This window comes from Gekko japonicus, unplaced genomic scaffold, assembly GCF_001447785.1.
Source record: "Gekko japonicus isolate JY-2015 unplaced genomic scaffold, Gekko_japonicus_V1.1 scaffold5374, whole genome shotgun sequence".
In the NCBI taxonomy this organism is placed as follows: domain Eukaryota; kingdom Metazoa; phylum Chordata; class Lepidosauria; order Squamata; family Gekkonidae; genus Gekko; species Gekko japonicus.
This window is the reverse complement of record NW_015164800.1, coordinates 37448-54689: the sequence shown is the minus strand read 5'-3', so window position 1 is coordinate 54689 and position 17242 is coordinate 37448. Positions and strand designations below refer to the sequence as shown.

The 17242-nt window shown below is 44.4% G+C and overlaps 1 protein-coding gene across 1 annotated transcript in view; it reads left to right on the top strand.

Moving 5' to 3' along the window:
* Nucleotides 1-2213: 2213 nt before the first annotated feature.
* Nucleotides 2214-17242, top strand: part of SLC9A8 (solute carrier family 9, subfamily A (NHE8, cation proton antiporter 8), member 8) — a gene marked incomplete at its 5' end in the record, with an annotated part of 33461 nt that continues 18432 nt past the window's right edge. The window contains 4 exons of the mRNA XM_015409745.1: nt 2214-2248; nt 4456-4599; nt 6452-6590; nt 15028-15133. Coding sequence (XP_015265231.1) covers nt 2214-2248; nt 4456-4599; nt 6452-6590; nt 15028-15133 — 424 coding nt within the window. The remainder of the gene's footprint in view (nt 2249-4455; nt 4600-6451; nt 6591-15027; nt 15134-17242) is intronic.

The following is a 17242-nucleotide window of genomic DNA, read 5'->3' as shown; positions in this document are numbered from 1 at the left end:
TATTATAATGAATATGTATAAGATACACTAGGGTCTCTATTGCATTTAAATCAATATATGAAGACACAAGTGCATATTAGTAGAGTGTGTTTTGTTCTGACATGGTGTTTCTTTACGCTTGCCCACCTGGAGGTTGGCAACCCGGTCCTAAGGGCTCTATGTAACCAGAAGTGCGCAGGGGGGAGGCCTCTATTTTGTAACACCCCAATGCATCATGATCAGGACAAAGTGCAGTTAAGTGCATGTCCTGATGAGATAGCCAGGTTCCCATGGGAAAGCGGTCACACTACCCCAGTCAAGGATCATTCTGTGTCTCTCTAGAATCCCTCATACCCAGGCCAAAATGAAGGACGGTTGCTTGCAGGACAGTACCTCAGTATTCCTTTCCACTCAAGATTATCCCTCACAATGCAATCTTAATCGAGCCTTTAATCAGCAGGATAATTTCATTTCTTGACCCGTTAGCACCCCCCCTCAAAGTAACCTAAGTACCTTGAGTTTTGGTTTCCCACCACTGTCATTAAAAAGGTTAAAAAAAGGCAGATGCCCTGGCCCCTGATATTCTGAGTTAGTTTTTCTCTCAGACTTTCGCCCACCACCATGGATAGGGCCCTCACTCTTTAAGACAGGAAGAGTTGTAATCTAACATTCCGCTTTCCCTCCTTCTCTTGCTATGGCCCTCAGTCCTCATGCTCCTTCTCCTCACTACGTGACTCCCAATTCATGCCATGAACCTCCCTCTGGCTCTCCCACAGACCCACTTCCAAACTTCCTGGTCTACCATCTTCTGCTCCTTCCCCATGCTTCTTCTTCCCAAGGCCTCAAGCCCTCCTCCCTGACAAATCTTGCCAGCTAAGGAACTTTTGCTTCCCCCCTCATCCAATCCTCCTTCCTCCTGTGTCTCTTGGACAGACAGACACACTTATTCACACAGCCACCCTCTTGGGTGGCTCTTCTTGGACTAGCTGTGAGCTAATGATTAATTAGTTTTCTTAATTTACTAGACACACTATGAATTATTTGATTTATCTTTTGAATTGCCAAAGTGTTCTTGGCAAGCATTTTACTGCTTGCTGTTGTTTGAACCTGCCAGTGTATTTTACTGCCAATTGCTATTTAAAATCTGCCAAAAGTGCTCTTGCTGTTACACAGCCTTTCCTCGTCATCTTTACTGTATCCCCTTTTAAGACATAAAGTCCTTTTATTGGGGAAACATAGTTCCAGTCCATGTGTACATCTAAAAAGACCTGATGCCCAGGTCTAAGAATTGCATGTGGCAGCAGACGGCCCCACGCATCAGTCTGTGTCTGTGGGTGATAGTATGCACAATCCTAGATGTTAGAGAGCAATTTCTGGAGTTTCTCATTAATGCCTAAATGCATTCAGAGATGCCACCCACTGTAGTTCTCCTGCCACCATGCCTCTAAAGTCAGCAGGTCATCAGACTTTAGATCCTTTGATCTCCTTTGCTTTTCCATCCCCCCCTCATTGAAACATCAGACTTCTTTATTCTCAAGTTGCTTTCAGGGGGTCAGTTTTTGATTTCTATTAACGTTCCCCTCCCGTGGCATTTAAGTCACGTGGTATTTTCTTTTATCTCCGAGTATGGTGGAAAGGCCATGACCTGGATAGCCCAGGCTAGCCCAATCTCATCAGATCTCAGAAACTAAGCAGGATGGGAGACCACCAAGGAAGTCCAGGGAAGAGACCACAGAGGAAGGCCATGGGAAACCACTTCTGAACATCGCTTGCCTTGAAAGCCCCACAAGATCGCCATAAGTCAGCTGTGATGGGGTGGAGGGAATGTGAAATGTAGCAACATTGACAATCTTTTACAGGAAATGCACAAACCACCGTTTGGGGGTTGTGGGGAGGAAGGGGCAAATACAGCTGATTGGTAGACTCAGATTGCTGTCCTTGGACCAATAAGGAATGAACTTGGTGGAACAAGTGGTGCTGCTTCCTTAGCTGTTCCCTGAACAGTAAATGAATAGCCTGAAGTAGACCCTTTGGTACCCTGTCGTGTCGAGTGGCTTTTTGCTCTCTGCTTGATAGTCATGTCAGCTGGATAAGTACAGACTGTCAGCACTCCTTCAGTTATCAGTCCTCACAACACTGAAATTGCACTCATGCTGTTGGGGTGAAAAGAATGTTTTCAAAGCGTGATAGCTAATTGAAACAAATCTTTCTGTTTTTTTAATCACTTTCCTCAGGCTGAAGTCATCTGTAAGCTCAACATGACTGATAGGTAAGCTTTTGCTAAAATTTGTACAATATCCAACTTCATGCAACTTATTTTTCCAAAACACTGCAGCGGGTGCAAGGGTTGCATTTCTTGCGAGGCTTTGAGACTGGTTAAGCAGCAACTTGGTTAAGCAGGAACCTGGCTGGCATCACCCCCAGTTAATTTTGGTGTCAGGATAACATTTTACTATGACTAAGGTGGCCAATTGATGTTGGCATGGACAGAGGATGAGGCCAGGGCCATGCAATCCTGGAGCCTTCCTCCAGTCACTTAACTGTGGTTAAGAGTGCCCTAGTTACATCTGCACCGCCCCATTTTGATCTGTCTCGTGTATTAATTGAAACATACGTTTTCACCCTGACCTGGGTAGCCCAGGCAACCCTGATCTTGTCAGATCTTGAAAGCTAAGCAAGGCTGTACTGCAGTGGGGTACCGCAGTGGGGTACTGCAGGGATCAGTACTTGGTCCACTGCTTTTTAACTTGTTCATTAATGATTTGGAGTTGGGAGTAAGCAGTGAAGTGGCTAAATTTGCGGATGATACGAAGTTGTTCAGGGTGGTGAAAACCAGTGAGGATTGTGAGGCACTCCAAAGGGATCTGTCAAAGATGGGCAAGTGGGCATCATAAGAAGGCCAATGCTATGCTGGGGATTATTAGGAAGGGTATTGAAAACAGATCAGCCAATATCATAATGCCCCTATATAAATCAATGGTGAGACCTCATTTGGAATACTGTGTGCAGTTCTGGTCACCACACCTTAAAAAGGATATTATAGCTTTGGAAAAAGTGCAGAAAAGGGCAACTCGAATGATAAAAGGGTTGGAACACTTTCCCTATGAGGAAAGGTTAAAGGGCTTAGGGCTCTTTAGCTTGGAGAAACGACAACTGAGGGGTGACATGATCGAGGTTTATAAGATTATGCATGGGATAGAGCAGGTAGAGAAAGAGGTACTTTTCTCCCTTTCTCACAATACAAGAACTCATGGGCACTCAATGAAATTGCTGAGCGGTCAGGTTAGAACGGAAAAAAGGAAGTATTTCTTCACCCAAAGAGTGATTAACATATGGAATTCACTGCCACAGGAAGTGGTGGTGGCTACAAGCATAGACAGCTTCAAAAGGGAATTAGATAAGAATATGGAGCAGAGATCCATCAGTGGGTATTAGCCACAAGGTATAGATAGGGGCTCTGGGGCAAGTGATGCTCTGTCTTCTTGGTGCTTGGGGGGGTCAACAGTGGGAGGGCTTCTAATGTCCTGACCCCACTGGTGGACCTCCTGATTGCACCTGGTATTTCTGGCCACTGTGTGACACAGAGTGTTGGTCTGGATGGGCCTTTGGCCTGATCCAACATTGGCGTCTCTTATGTTCTTATGACCCTGGCAAGTATTTGGATGGGAGACCTCCAAAGAATACCAGGGCCAGGAGGCAGAGGCAGGCTATCAAGCCACTTCTCTGAATGTCCTCCATGCCCTAAACTAGGGGTCAGCGGAGGTCACTATTATTTCCAGGTATGGGCACACACAGACACAAATACAAAAATACCTCCCCCCCCCAAGAAATGCTTTGACTTGCTAGGTTATTGTCAGTGGACTGTTCCTGACAGCTTAAGGGTGCTGTGGACTTGGGATGGGCTACTGAGTTTAATTGAGGGCACACGCTTACAAAACTGCAGCAACTTGTCGTATTCAGGGGAAGTCTGAAACATATATGCATTCTGAAAGCAAAGTGAAGTACTCATTTTTCTGCTCAAGTGATATAATTGTTGGTCTAATGCACACCGAAGTATATTAGTCTAGTTACTGGACAGAAGCTTTTCAGCCTCTTCATTCTGTGTCAGACAGTGTCAACTTCAGGATTAAACATTTAAAATTATTTATTTATTTATTTATTTCACTTATATCCCATCCTATCCCATGGTGGGCACAGGGTGGCTTACAACATAAACAAAATACAATAAATATATAATTAAAACCAGTTAATTAAAACAAGATGGCAGCAAAAACTTAAATTGTTCTAGAGCCTCCTGTTGGACGTTAGTATTTAATACTGGGCCAGATGCAAATAACACTCTCATAGCCTTTTATCTGAGTTAGCATTCCTTCCACAAAGAATCTCTATCTGTTTGTTTCAGGCTTGTTGACTGGCATGCATAGCATTTATTATTTCAGAGGCGATGCTAACATGTAATATTTTATTTTACTACAGCTTTGCCTTTGGATCCCTAATATCTGCAGTTGACCCGGTAGCCACAATTGCTATCTTCAACGCCCTTAATGTCGATCCTGTACTTAACATGTTGGTCTTTGGGGAGAGTATTCTCAATGATGCAGTCTCAATTGTCCTGACAAAGTAAGTCTGTTCAGATATTCAAAAAAGTCCTCATGCTTTAAATGCTACTGTCAGTCAGACAAATACCTGCCTAAAGACACACATAATATTTTTTGATAGATGCATCCAGGATATTTCCAAGTGTACACCAAGGGTGCTTGGAGAAGGAAATAAAGTATAGGTATTTGTTTGCAGTTAGAGAAGTGTCTCAGGTAGATGTGAGATTTGGAGTGCTTGGCGTTAGATGAGAACATAGACGTAGTTGGCATTTCAGAAATCTGGTAGGATGGGGAAAATAAGTAGCATGTGACTACCCCTGGATATCAGCTAGCGAGGAAAGACAGGAAAGGACTTATCTGGATTGAGTAGCTTTGTATGTCACAGAAGGTGTACAAAAAGACCAAAAAACTATGTCACTTTATGCATGCTAAATAATGCCATTTTAATCCACCTCAGCAACCATTTGCAAATGGATTTTGCCATTTCACACAGTAAAATACAGTTGCAAAGTGCATTGAAAGTGGATTGAAAGTGTGCTATTTAGTGTGCATGAAAGGAAAAGACTGCCCCGCAGAATTGCTATCGGCGTGAAAACCAGGGCTGAAAGTTAACTTAATATTGGTGACATATTGTTTCTTTTCTTATATGAACTTTAAGGAGGATTTTGACATGGAGAAAAAAATAAGGAAGGTAACCAGAGGAAAAGGTTGTGTAATAATGTGTGTGCAGGGCATGAAAAAGACATCGAAGTCTGGCTACCAGAAATGATTGTGCCTTGGAACAATTGTTCATGTAGCTGACTACAGGCCAGGCAACCTTCAATTTGATCCTCAATGATGCTCAGAACTTGATGCGAGAAATAAATGTAGTTGGGTCAGTTGGGAATAGTTATCACAATGCAATTTGTTATGGCTTATTTATTACTGATGAATTTATGTTGTTTTTATGGTTTCATTGTTTGGTCTTAGTGAGCAACCACATGCTGGTTTCTGGGAAAGGAGCATATAAATTCTCCAAATAATCAGGTTCAGCAATTATGTGCAAGGAATGCTGCACAGAATATTTAACTATATGTGCATTTGTTTGGTTTCCATAAAGGTCAAAGGGTTTAGCTTGGTGCAGAGTTTCAAGGGCATCCCTGGTGGTTATAACAGAATAGAGTTTGACCTCAGCAAGAAACAGGGAGCTGACTCATAGCTGTGTGCTGCGATGGAAGTATGTTCCATTAGTAGATTGGATGTAATGAATGGCAACGCCAGATCCTAGGAGGAAAGACCTTATCTGACTTCTCCTAAGTGTAATGGTTACAGCCAGATACTTTGCTTATAAATCCAAAAGCTTTATTCCTTGGGTTTTATGTTTCCTAGGGTGCTGCCCTACCTCCACCTTTTTGCCTTCCATGTTCTTCAGTGCCTTCATCATCCGAGGAAAGAGCACATTAATTTTGTGTGAATATATGGGTGGGAAGAAGGGGGGGGTCTTCCACAGTCCACCTTTGTTCCCCGTGAATGCTCATCTTTATCATATCCCTGTTATCCCCTGTTTTGCTGCAGTAGGCATCTTTCTGGTCCTTTTATACCAATACCAAGAGAGCATCACAAAAACAAGGGTAGATTTCCAGATTTTTTAGCAGAAATGTGTTTCCCCTTGGGGGGATTGCTCCAGCACTTGATTTAATGCCTTTTGACATTCCACTTGTTATAGGGCTATAAATGCATTTTAAAAGCAGTTTCAGCAAAGAAATGTAGCTTGTTGAGATTTAAAAAAACAAACCCACGCACGCACAAATCGTGTGGTTCTTGCAGGATCTCAGATTTAGATGTGTAACTAACTGGCCCTGGTTGTCTTTTTTTCTTTGTTAAATTGTTCTCAGCACTGCCGAAGGTTTGACAAGAGAACATACGTCAGATGTAAGCGGATGGCAAACCTTTCTACAGGCACTGGGATATTTTCTGAAGATGTTCTTTGGTTCTGCAGCGCTAGGGACTCTTACCGGCCTTATTTCCGCAGTAATATCCTTTGCTTTGGGGGAGGGAAGGCGACATGGGAGGGCCCAGTCCCACCAGATCTTGGAAGCTAAGCTAAGCAGGGTCGGTATTTGGATGGGGGACCACCGAGGAAGACTCCGCAGAGGAAGGTGATAGCAAACCACCTCTGCTTCTCACTTGCCTTGAAAGCCCCTTGCTTGGGGTTGATGTACGTCAGCCGCAACGTGACAGCACTTCACACACGCACACACAGAGACACCCTTTGCTTTTGGGTAATACAATGTAAATGCATAAACTAAGATGTCTTTACATTTTTATAAAGATTCTCCAGTGCTTTCCTTCAGGAGATTACTATTTTGAAACAAAGGCCTTTTGCTGGCAATCTGTTTCCTTTCTTGCATTGCAGTGATCTTGGGCATCTGTTTTGGAGCGGCATAAAACCTTTGCAGTTGGGTATGACTCCCATTAAAGCCCAAGTTGCCGTCTAATAGCTCATTCTTGCATGATCATGGAGGCTTATAAAACATACTGGGAATGTATTTATTTATTTTGCTGTGGCCATAACAGATTAATACCCTTTCAGTAGTGGGTCTCTTTTTTGTTAGCATATGCTCCAGTTTTCTTATGTATAAAAAATTCAATTAAAAAATTAGGAGTTTTTCCTCCCACTTTGAGGGCTTTTATAGCCCAACTATGCAAACTGTATTCAGCCAGTTGGGTCTGACTCTCGTTCAGTGTGGATTTGTGTCAAACTAAATCTTGGGCTTTCTGTACTAGCTTGAATAGGTTTTAAATGTCTGAAGGGAGCCCACTGTTAGGCAAAAGATCAGCTGCCGACAGAGGTTGCCTGGCTGCCATTAAGACAGAAGCTTTCCTTTCCTCCCACTCCCCCCCTATCTAGTAAACAATATGTGGGATGTGACATCATCGCTGTATGGGTTTCTTTGCCCCCTGCAAATGTTAGCAAGTGAAATTCTTGAGGGCGGGGAGGTGCTGGTAAGCAAGCAAGGCAATGAGCTGCACAGCATGAACTTTAGTTTGTTAGACTCTACAGGAGAGAAAAGAAGAGGGTGATGCTGGGTTACTTACTGCTTTGGGTGGCAACCACACAATCCATGTAAAACCTAATTTCAGCCTCGGGCAAGGGAATGGTGCATACCTAGAGGAAACACCATCATTGCTTTAGGAAGCTGCCTTGTTGTTTACCACTAAAGATCTTTTTTTTAAATTGTCTTTCTTTTTCCCTGTTTTACAAGGGAAATTGTTCACAACACCTGTCAGGCCTTGCTGTCGAGACCTGTAGTGTAACTCCTCTCAGTGAAGGCTCCTTCCAACCTGGCTTAAACTAATTGATGCAGCGGCCAAATCGCTCACTCACGACTTTAATGCCTCTCCCCATAAGTAAGTAAATTAATAAATATTTTCTCTATACAAAATGTCGAGCCAAGCCAAGCCTTGGGTTGAAGATGGGTTTCCTCCCTACGAGAGTCTTGTGGGCAGTGTTCCCTCTAAGCTGAGTTGGTGTGAGCTGGCTCGCAGTTTCTTAGCCTCCGGCTCACACATTTTCATCTTAGCTCAGGAAGGATGGGACTCCAGAGCAAACGAATTGATGCTGAAAGGGGAACAAAGGAAGGTTCAGAAAGTTCAGACCCTTGACGTGGGCAAAAAGAACATGAACATTCAGACCTTGTGTGGGGGCGGTGGGCAAGACCAGACCAGTCCACTTTCAAGTTAAGGAAACATCAAAACATGAAGCTGATATGCTTCACTTGGCGGAGAAGCTAAGCAATAAAAATAAGTAACTTGAAAGGTAGCTAGGAATCCGACGCTTCTAAGTTTATCGCTTCAGCACACTTAGTAGGTAGATGAAAGGTTGTTTTACGTTGCCATAGCTAGAGTGTGAGGGAGGGGGTCAACTGATCTCCTCAGCCAGAGAGGTATAAAATTAGTCTGTGTGATAAGATAAGACAGAGCGCTACAGGGGGATTGCCCTCCTGTTTCGTTCTCCATGCTTTGCAAATCATGCTACAATAAAGACTATCTTTTGCCGATTCTCCGTGTGAATCTCCTGCTTGACTCGCGTGTCCGGTAATTCACACGTAACAAAGGTATAACCTTTCATACATACCCACACTTCTCAGATACAGTGAAATGGAAGTTGACTTGGGCAGACCCCCCGTGTCCTTTCTATTCTTCCATTTAAAAGTGACTGTCTTTATTCGGAGGTATTTTTAGCCACTGAAGCGAAGGCAGTTTCTATTGCTTGCTTGCTTAGAATCTTCTGGTTTCTTATCCTTGAGGAATGTTTGATTCCATGTCATAGTCTATCTCATCATCCAACTTTTGGCAAGGTATTCCTCTAAATATTTGACAAATGGGAGGACAGCCTAATTTTGTGGATCCTTAAATGTGTTTTATTTTTCACACGGTGAGCACCCTTTGAAATTAACTTCTCAAATGCATAGCAGATGGTTTGGAGAAGACATTTTGTGGTGAGTACAACTGTGATATAATTCAGATGGGTTTAAATAGACCTTAGGGAAAACTTTTTTAAAGTAAGAGTTGTTCAATGGGCGCGCCTCGCCGATCTCGCCGCTGTTGCTCTGCCGCCGCCGATGCTCCCACCACACCTCGCAATGGAGGAGGGTGCCCCCTGCCACCTAGGGTAGGTACCCATTTATCTACTCGCTGTTGTTACTGCTTTCGAACCGCTGGGTGGGCGGGAGCTGGGACTAGGGCCGGGAGCTCACCCCGGCCACGGTGGGTCTCGAACAGCCATAGTTTTACCGCCTGCGCCACCGCTCCCGTTTAGCAACAGCTGTGGTTATAATCTAAGTACTCATTAGTATTGTGTCTTGCTGTGCGTTATTCTGGATTTGATGAGAACTTAACGTGCCTTTTGCCCTACAGCATTTGTGGGAGACACAGCTCATAACTGACATAGCCTTTTAGTTCGCATGCCAGAAAAGCATCTGTTTAAAGAGAGGTGACGCTATACCACAATTCACACTGTAAAAAACCCTGTGCATGATGAACATCTTGCACTAACGTGAGCTCTTTGACATTATGATTGTTCGCATAGAATCAGGTAGGCTTCATGTCTTCTCTTTCCCATCTTTCTGCTGGCGGAACATCTCTGTCTTACAGGCCCTGCGGAATGGTATTAAGTCTCTGCAGGGCACGGATGTCATTTGGCAGAGAGTTCCGCCAGGGCAGAAAAGGCCCTGGCTCTGGTTGAGGACAGCTGGGTATCTTTCAGGCCAGAGATCAGCAGGAGGTTCTTATCTCCAGAGTGTAATGCTCTTCTGGGGATGTACCAGGAGAGGCGGTCCCGTAGGTACGTTGGTCCCAGACCATTTAGGGCCTTAAAGGTTAATACCAGAACCTTGAACCAGTGCAGCTGACAAAGCACTGGATGAATGTGCGCTGTCAGTGGGGTTCCAGTAAGGACCCAGGACAATGCATTCTGGACCAGTTGTCATTTCCGGATCAGTCTCAAGGGTAGCCATGCATAGAGCAAATTGCAATAGTCTAGCATGGAGGTGACTGTTGCATGGATTACTGTGGCTAGGTCAGGGCGAGACAGGCAGGGGGCCAGTTGTCTGATCTTGCACAGCTGGAGAAACGCCAGTCTAGCAACATTTGTGATCTGGGCCTTCATTGATAAGGAGGCATCCGGAAACACACCCAGTCTCTTGACGGTTGGCACCAGTATTAAAGGTACACCATCAAGAGCTGGGAGTCTGTACCTTAGCCCTGAGTCCCCGTCCTCCCCCAGCCACAGAACCTCCATCTTTGATGGATCCAGTCTCAGCCAATTCTGCTTCAGCCATCCTGTCACAGCCTCCAGCCCTTCGGCCGAAATAGCAGGGGCAGTGTCCAGCCGGCTGCCCATCGACAGATACAGCTGGGTGTCATCTACATACTGATGACAGCCCAGCCCAAAAACTCCACACCAGCTGGGTGAAGGGGCGCATAAAGATGTTAAGCAACACTGGAGAGAGGACTGCCCCCTAAGGGACCCAAGACAACAGGGGGTGTCTAGGTGATACCTTCTCTCCTAGCACCACCCCCTGTTCCCAACCCTGGAGAAATGAGGTAAGGCACTTCAGTGCCACCCCACAAACTCCTACATTGGCGTAATGGGGGCATGCAACATGTTTTCAGTATAAAAAACCTTGTCTTAAGAAGCATTGCCCTCATTTTGAAGGATAGCACAACTTCATGTTTGTTTGTTTTTCAGTGCTCCTCTAAAATTTCCCAGTTTTTTCACTGGACATATTAGAAAGAAGTCAAACTTTTTTATGGTATATATTTTGAAAGTGAAAAAGCTTTGCCGTGAGATTTTCACTCATTCTGACAGTGAAAATATTTCATAGGAGTTCCCCCGCCCCCAGTGCGCCCCCAAATCTCCTAATTTTTCTCTTGGAAAAATGGAAGAAAACAAGACAGGAACCACCACCCCACCCGCAATCTTCCCAGGCCTTCACATCTCTAGTTACAATTAGTGCTGGAGGCAGGTCTAAATTACTGCTTTTTTATTTTCAAAGGGGCAGTGGCTATTGCATCTTTGTCTCAATATCCTTGCCTACGACTTGATTTTTTTTTTTTTTACACGAAGCTTTACCAAATTCAGTTTGCCTAAATACTTCTCCTCCATTTTATGGCTGCTACAGTCTCTGGATTCGGGCTTTCCACCAAGTCCAAAACCAGCTTCTCCCCCTCATTGTTTTTGCTTGTTTGTTCTCTTTCACATCCAGTCTAAAGAAGAGGTTCTAATGAAATCGGAACCCCATTGGCCCTCATAAACATACTGCCCTGCTGTTGCTTTTGGACTCCTGTTAATGGCTTTTCATGCCATGAAGAAAATTGCATTGTGACAGCTGATTCTGTTTAGCGAGCCATTACACACAAAACAGCTGCCTGGAACAGCTGTGGTGGAGATTGTATTTCAAGTGTCATCCGTGCTGCTTGGTGTTTGTGTGAAGCACGCCTTAGAGAAGAAGAGCGCAGAGGACAGAAGCTGAAAGTTTTATAAGCAGTTTGGATACTAAATATAATGTCTGTGCGTGTAAAGAGGTCGAGTTGCAGCTGACTCATGGCGGCTCCGTAGGGTTATCAAGGCAAGAGACTAACAGAGGTGGTTTGCTGTTGCCTTCCTCTAAAGAATGACCCTGGAGTTCCTTGGTGGTCTCCCATCCAAGTACCAAAGAGGATCCTACCCTGCTTAGCTTCTGAGATCGGGCTAGCTGGGGCCATTCAGGTCAGGGTGTAATGGGGGCATGCAATTTTCTTTTGTGGAAATGCTACCTAATCTTTTCTGCACATTTGGAGAATGAATTCATTACCAATATTTTCCGGGAGCTAATGGCCAAATCATCACTCGAGCCAGGGTTGAAACTAGAATTATGTGCCTTTCCTGTACTCCTCCCCCCCAGGATTACCAGCTTCGATAGAAGACACATGCCAAGCCCGTTTGAGCTGAGACAATTTGGCTACTGCGCTAGAGTCTTTTATTCAGATTAAAGGAAGCCTCCATAGAATCATAGAGTTGGAAGGGACCTCCAGGGTCATCCAGTCCAACCCCCTGCGCAATGCAGGAAATCCACAGATACCTCCCCCTCCACACCCGAAGTAACCGCCGTTCCACACCCAGAAGATGACGGAAAAACCTCCAGGATTGCTTCCTGACCCCAAAATGGCAACCAGCATTTCCCGGGGCATGTAAAAGGGGCCACAAGAACTAAGCACTGAGGCAGCCCTTCCTGCCCTCCCTCTCATGATCTGCCTAAGTTCACAGAATCAGCATTGCTGTCAGATGGCCATCTAGCCTCTGTTTGAAGATCTCCAAAAAAGGAGAGCCCACCACCTCCTGAGGCAGCCTGTTCCACTCAGGAACCACTCTTACTGTCAGGAAGTTCTTCCTAATGTTTAGCTGAAAACTTCTGATTTAATTTCAACCCGTTGGTTCTGGTCCAACCTTCTGGGGCAACAGAAAACACCCGTGTCAAAGCTCCAGCACTGCAGCTCATTAAGTATCTGCAGTTTGTGGATCTGTACTCAGGCTTGCCGTGAGAAACTGCCTCAACCTGAAACAGCGAAAGATCCAAACTAATACATTGTAAGCAACTAATGAGAGAAGGACCTAAATGATCTTCTTGCTTCTGTTCAGTCTTGAGGCAAAATGAATATGCTGAGTCACATCTGCTGAAAGTTCTGTCTAATGAAGACCAAATATAGGGTTGGATCAAAACAGCTTTTCCGCTCTGTATCACCCAGTCCGCCCCCAACCTCTGGCCTGCATGGCTTCTATCCATGCAAGTGTCACAGCTTCTTTGGTGGTCAAAGATGACCCCCCCCCCTTCCTTTTCACCAGCAGAAAACCTGGTTGCATTGATTAATCCAGGATCCTCTGTGCATATAAATAAAATCAAAATAATAGTCAAAGGAGGATTTACTGTTTTTACAGTTGTATTAACTTATTTGGATTTCTTTACTGATATTGGGTTTTTTTTTAAATCTGGAAAGTAGTGTCAGATAACAAACTAGCTCAGTGATTCAGGATCAGTGACAGAAACCCCGCTGATAAATATCAGAACTGATTCACCCCCCTTTCTCCATCAAGTCTGACTATTGCTTGAGCTCAGTATAGTCTTCTCTGACTGGCAGGAGCTCTGCAGGGACCTGGGGAAAGAAAAGGTCTTTCCTACCACCTACCAATACCCTGGAGATGCCAGGGACCAAATGCAATCCAAGTCTCATGCACGTGGAGCTTATGGCTGAACTCCCAGTCCGCGTTCTCCTGCCTTCTGAGGGATACTCCTGAAATCACTCCTGTTTCAGTTTCTGAAAAAGTCCTCCCAAAGTGGGGACAATGTCCTGTTTGCTTGGAGAGAAGGTCAGGAAGGAATCATTTTGAACTAGACCGCTATTGAGACTGAACATTAGCTTTTAAGTACAGTGCCTGGGGCAGTTAAGTGCGCTCTGACTCAGAGAAAAAAATTGTGCTGTAATAAATTTGTTAGTCTTCAATATGCCAAAAGATGCTCTTGATATATTTAGTTGCTTCAAAAGGTTGGGGGCAGGCATCTGGCGAGGATGATTTAAGATGAGCAAAATCTCCTGTGCGTCACAGGAGTGATGAAATGGCTCTCAGTCCGCACAAACATTTTGTGCACTGATCATTGTCTCAGAAACAAAGGCCAGATGTAGAAAATCTTGGGGAAACTCCCTGTTTCAGCCTTTGGCTGAAATCTCTAGAAAGCCTGCCGCTCAGACACATTCAGCATCTTGTCCATTAGTGGCTTAAACCATGATCCTTGCCTTTTCAGCAGCCCATGAAATCTGGACTGCAATCCTACGTGCGGTTAGGTGGCTTAAGCCCCATTGAAGGTAGGGAGATTTAGAAAGTACTGCTGTGCATAGCAGTGCAACCCAAGTGACACCTAAGAGTCTAATTGAAGAGAAACAAGGAAGGATTAAAGGTAAAGCTAGCAGTGCTGTAGTGCTGGGGTTCCTGTTTGAATCTTGAGGATTCCTGTTTGGAGAGGGATCCTATCTTGTGCTTTAGACTTACAGTGTATTCCTAAGCAGAGTTCTACACCCACTGACTGCAGTGGACTTAGAATGATATAGCTCTTTTTAGGGCTGAATCGTTAGTTCCTTTGACATTTCTTGTAACGTGGAGCTTCCTCGCATGGGAGAATGGGCATCTGTAATTTCTCCTGAAATAGTATTTATTTGTTTATTTTATTCACTTTATATCCCACTCCTTCCTCCATCAAGTAGGGCCCAGCTTAAATAAAATGATGAGAAGGCTGTGGTGCAGTGGCAGAGCATCTGTTTGGCATGCAGAAGGTCCCAGGTTCAATCCCCGGCACCTCCAGTTTAAAGGACCAGACAACAAGTGATGTGAAAGACCTCTGACTGTGAGACCCTGCAGAGCCACTACCGTTCTGAGTAGACGATACTGACCTTGATAGACTGATGCTCTGGTTCAGTTGAAGGCAACTTTGTGTGTGAGAAAAATAAAAGCACTCCGTACCACATTTCTTTCCTCTGTGTATATCAGGCTTTTATAGGCCATGGACACGTGAGTCATTATTTGTTTGGATATTTGTGCCCTGCTTTTCCCCCCAGTCAGGACCCAAAGTGAATTATAACATAATTTCCCCTTTCCTCCATGTCGTAATCACAGCAACAGCCCTGCTGGATAGGTTAGGGCTGAGAGAGAGTGACTGGCCCAGGGTCACCCAGCGAGCTTCCATGGCAGAGTGGGGATTTGAACCTGGGTCTCCCAGATCCTAGTGCAATACTGTGAACCAGTACAACAACATACCAGGACTACTGGGTCATCTCTTCCCACCCTGATGACAAGCTGTAATGACTACGTGCATTGTTTTTAACAGTCTCTTTTGCTCCTTTGCCTTCCTTGAATTTTGCTTAACCATTTGATATTGACGTGTTAAAGCATATTGATCTGCGGAAAACTCCCTCCCTGGAGTTTGGAATGATGATCATCTTTGCTTATCTTCCGTACGGACTCTCAGAAGGCATTTCTCTCTCAGGTAAGCTACGAAGAGAGTAAGCCAAAAGGTAAAGTTGAGTTGGTTTGCAGGATTACTGCAGCTCTTTAAAATTTCGGCTTTCTGTCATATTTCTTCCCTATGACTTTATGCAAGAGTTGTAAGCTCTCATGTATGCTAAACTTTGTGCTACAAAATCTCCCCTGTCTATAAAGCCTTTAAAGAATAAGTGAGGGAACTAACTCTGCTCTCATCTCTGTGACACTCAAACCAAAACACCTTTTTAAAAGTTGCTTAGGCTGCAGCAGGTTTCATGAGCCTTTGGGCAACACGTATTTGGGACAGACAGTTTCAGGTTCACCCTGTAGCCCTGCCTACGGCTCCCAGGTAGAAAATAACATCCAGGCCTGTGCCGTAGACAGTGTGTTCCTGAAGCCACTTTCAGTCTCAGATTGAAAGAGGGAGTGGGTAGGAGGGTTCATTGAGATCACAGGTACAGATAACACTGGCCGACCTGGGCCAGATATGACTTTTTGCCCATGTCTGATCAGGTTTTGTATGTCTTGATTTGCCTAACATATAACAAAGCAGCTGTTCTTGGTGGATCTTGTATGTATTAAAAGGGACAAAAGAGAAGAAAGAGGTGTGTGAATTATGAAGGGCTGAAGCTGGCTTTTTAGCTCAGAACCAGCACTTTCCCCTCACTCACATGACCGCTGGTGTACTGTGAATGAGCTGAGGTTTAAACAAACCATGGGTTGTCACGACATTCAGAGGGAGTCATGAGGAGCACAACTGCAACTCCAATCATTTCAGTAAAGCGGGGCTTGTTGGGTGCAATCCTGTATGAGTAATACTGATTTTGCAACCCTAAGGGATGGTACTTAAATACCAAAAGTGTCAGCCCTTAGGATCTGGAAAATTCTCCCCTTCTCCTTCTGCAAAAGAATCCCCACAACTTATCGCACATAAGGGATCTTTTTTCAAATCTAAGTCTGCCTCTCATCAGTCCTCAGTGTCAATGCTTGAAATCGATTTTCACTTGCATGTTCCAGGGTTTGGTATTTTCTCACTTCCTAGTGTTGACCACAACCGCGCAGCTGCACATCCAGGCTGATTCTAACAGAAAGCAGCTCTTTTGATAGCTAGTTCTATTCCGGGAAAGACAACTAACGCTTGTCTATTTGGACACATAAATTAGAATAGATTTTCAAGCCCCCCTCCTGCCCTCAAAAATCCTTAACAGATTCTTGTCCCCCCCTTTTAAAAATCAGTTGCATCTGTGAGGAAAACTGCAAAACTATGGAACTAGTAATAATTAGAGCTTTTGGAACCCATTCACTGATTTAATAAAGGCTTGATGAAGAGTTAGGAATTGCTTTGTAAAAACTGCACCGTTACATAACTGGACGTTTTTTTAAAAAACAGCCAAGGCTTTATGACATTTTTGAGGTTTGCTGAGCCTGTCAGTTACTATCAGATCAATGTTTGTTTTCAGATTATGCAAATGCCCGGCCATTTCCCCTTATTCTTTGTGTCACATAAGAATTTCCTGCTTGTCATGCAGCGACTTGCGCTTCACAGCGAATATATCCACAGGGATTGGCACAAGGCAGAGGAGATCGGGGCTCTCTCATGCATGGTCTTGCTCTCGGGATGCTATGTGCAGTCATTTCAGTGTTGAAATGGCCCAGTCCCTTTCCCAGAGCTCTGTGTCCTGATGCATAGCGAACCGGAACCAGTGGGTTAGCGCCTGAAGTTTTCACAGAGTGCTGAAATAGCAGTCCACTTCCCAGCATACATTTTGAAATTCAGCACAAGCTAATGGGAACTGCAAAGAGGCCGCAGTACATGGCTAGTGGGTACAGAAATGTCACTGTTTTGATTTTTACTGCTTTTGAAAAAGCAAAACAAAAACAACTTCCTTTAGAAGCAAATAGCTAAACCATGAGATTCTTTTTGGGGGGTAAGATTCTGTAACTAGAGAGAAGTTCAACTTTTCCTCCAAGTATAGTAATCTCATGCACATGCCTCTGACCTGTTCTCTTCCGTTCCAGTTCAGTAGAGCTGATGGCATTTCACTGCAGCCAAATTTTTATCGGTCATTAAAACTTCTTTTTGGTTTGGGCTAAACAGGACATCAAATTACCT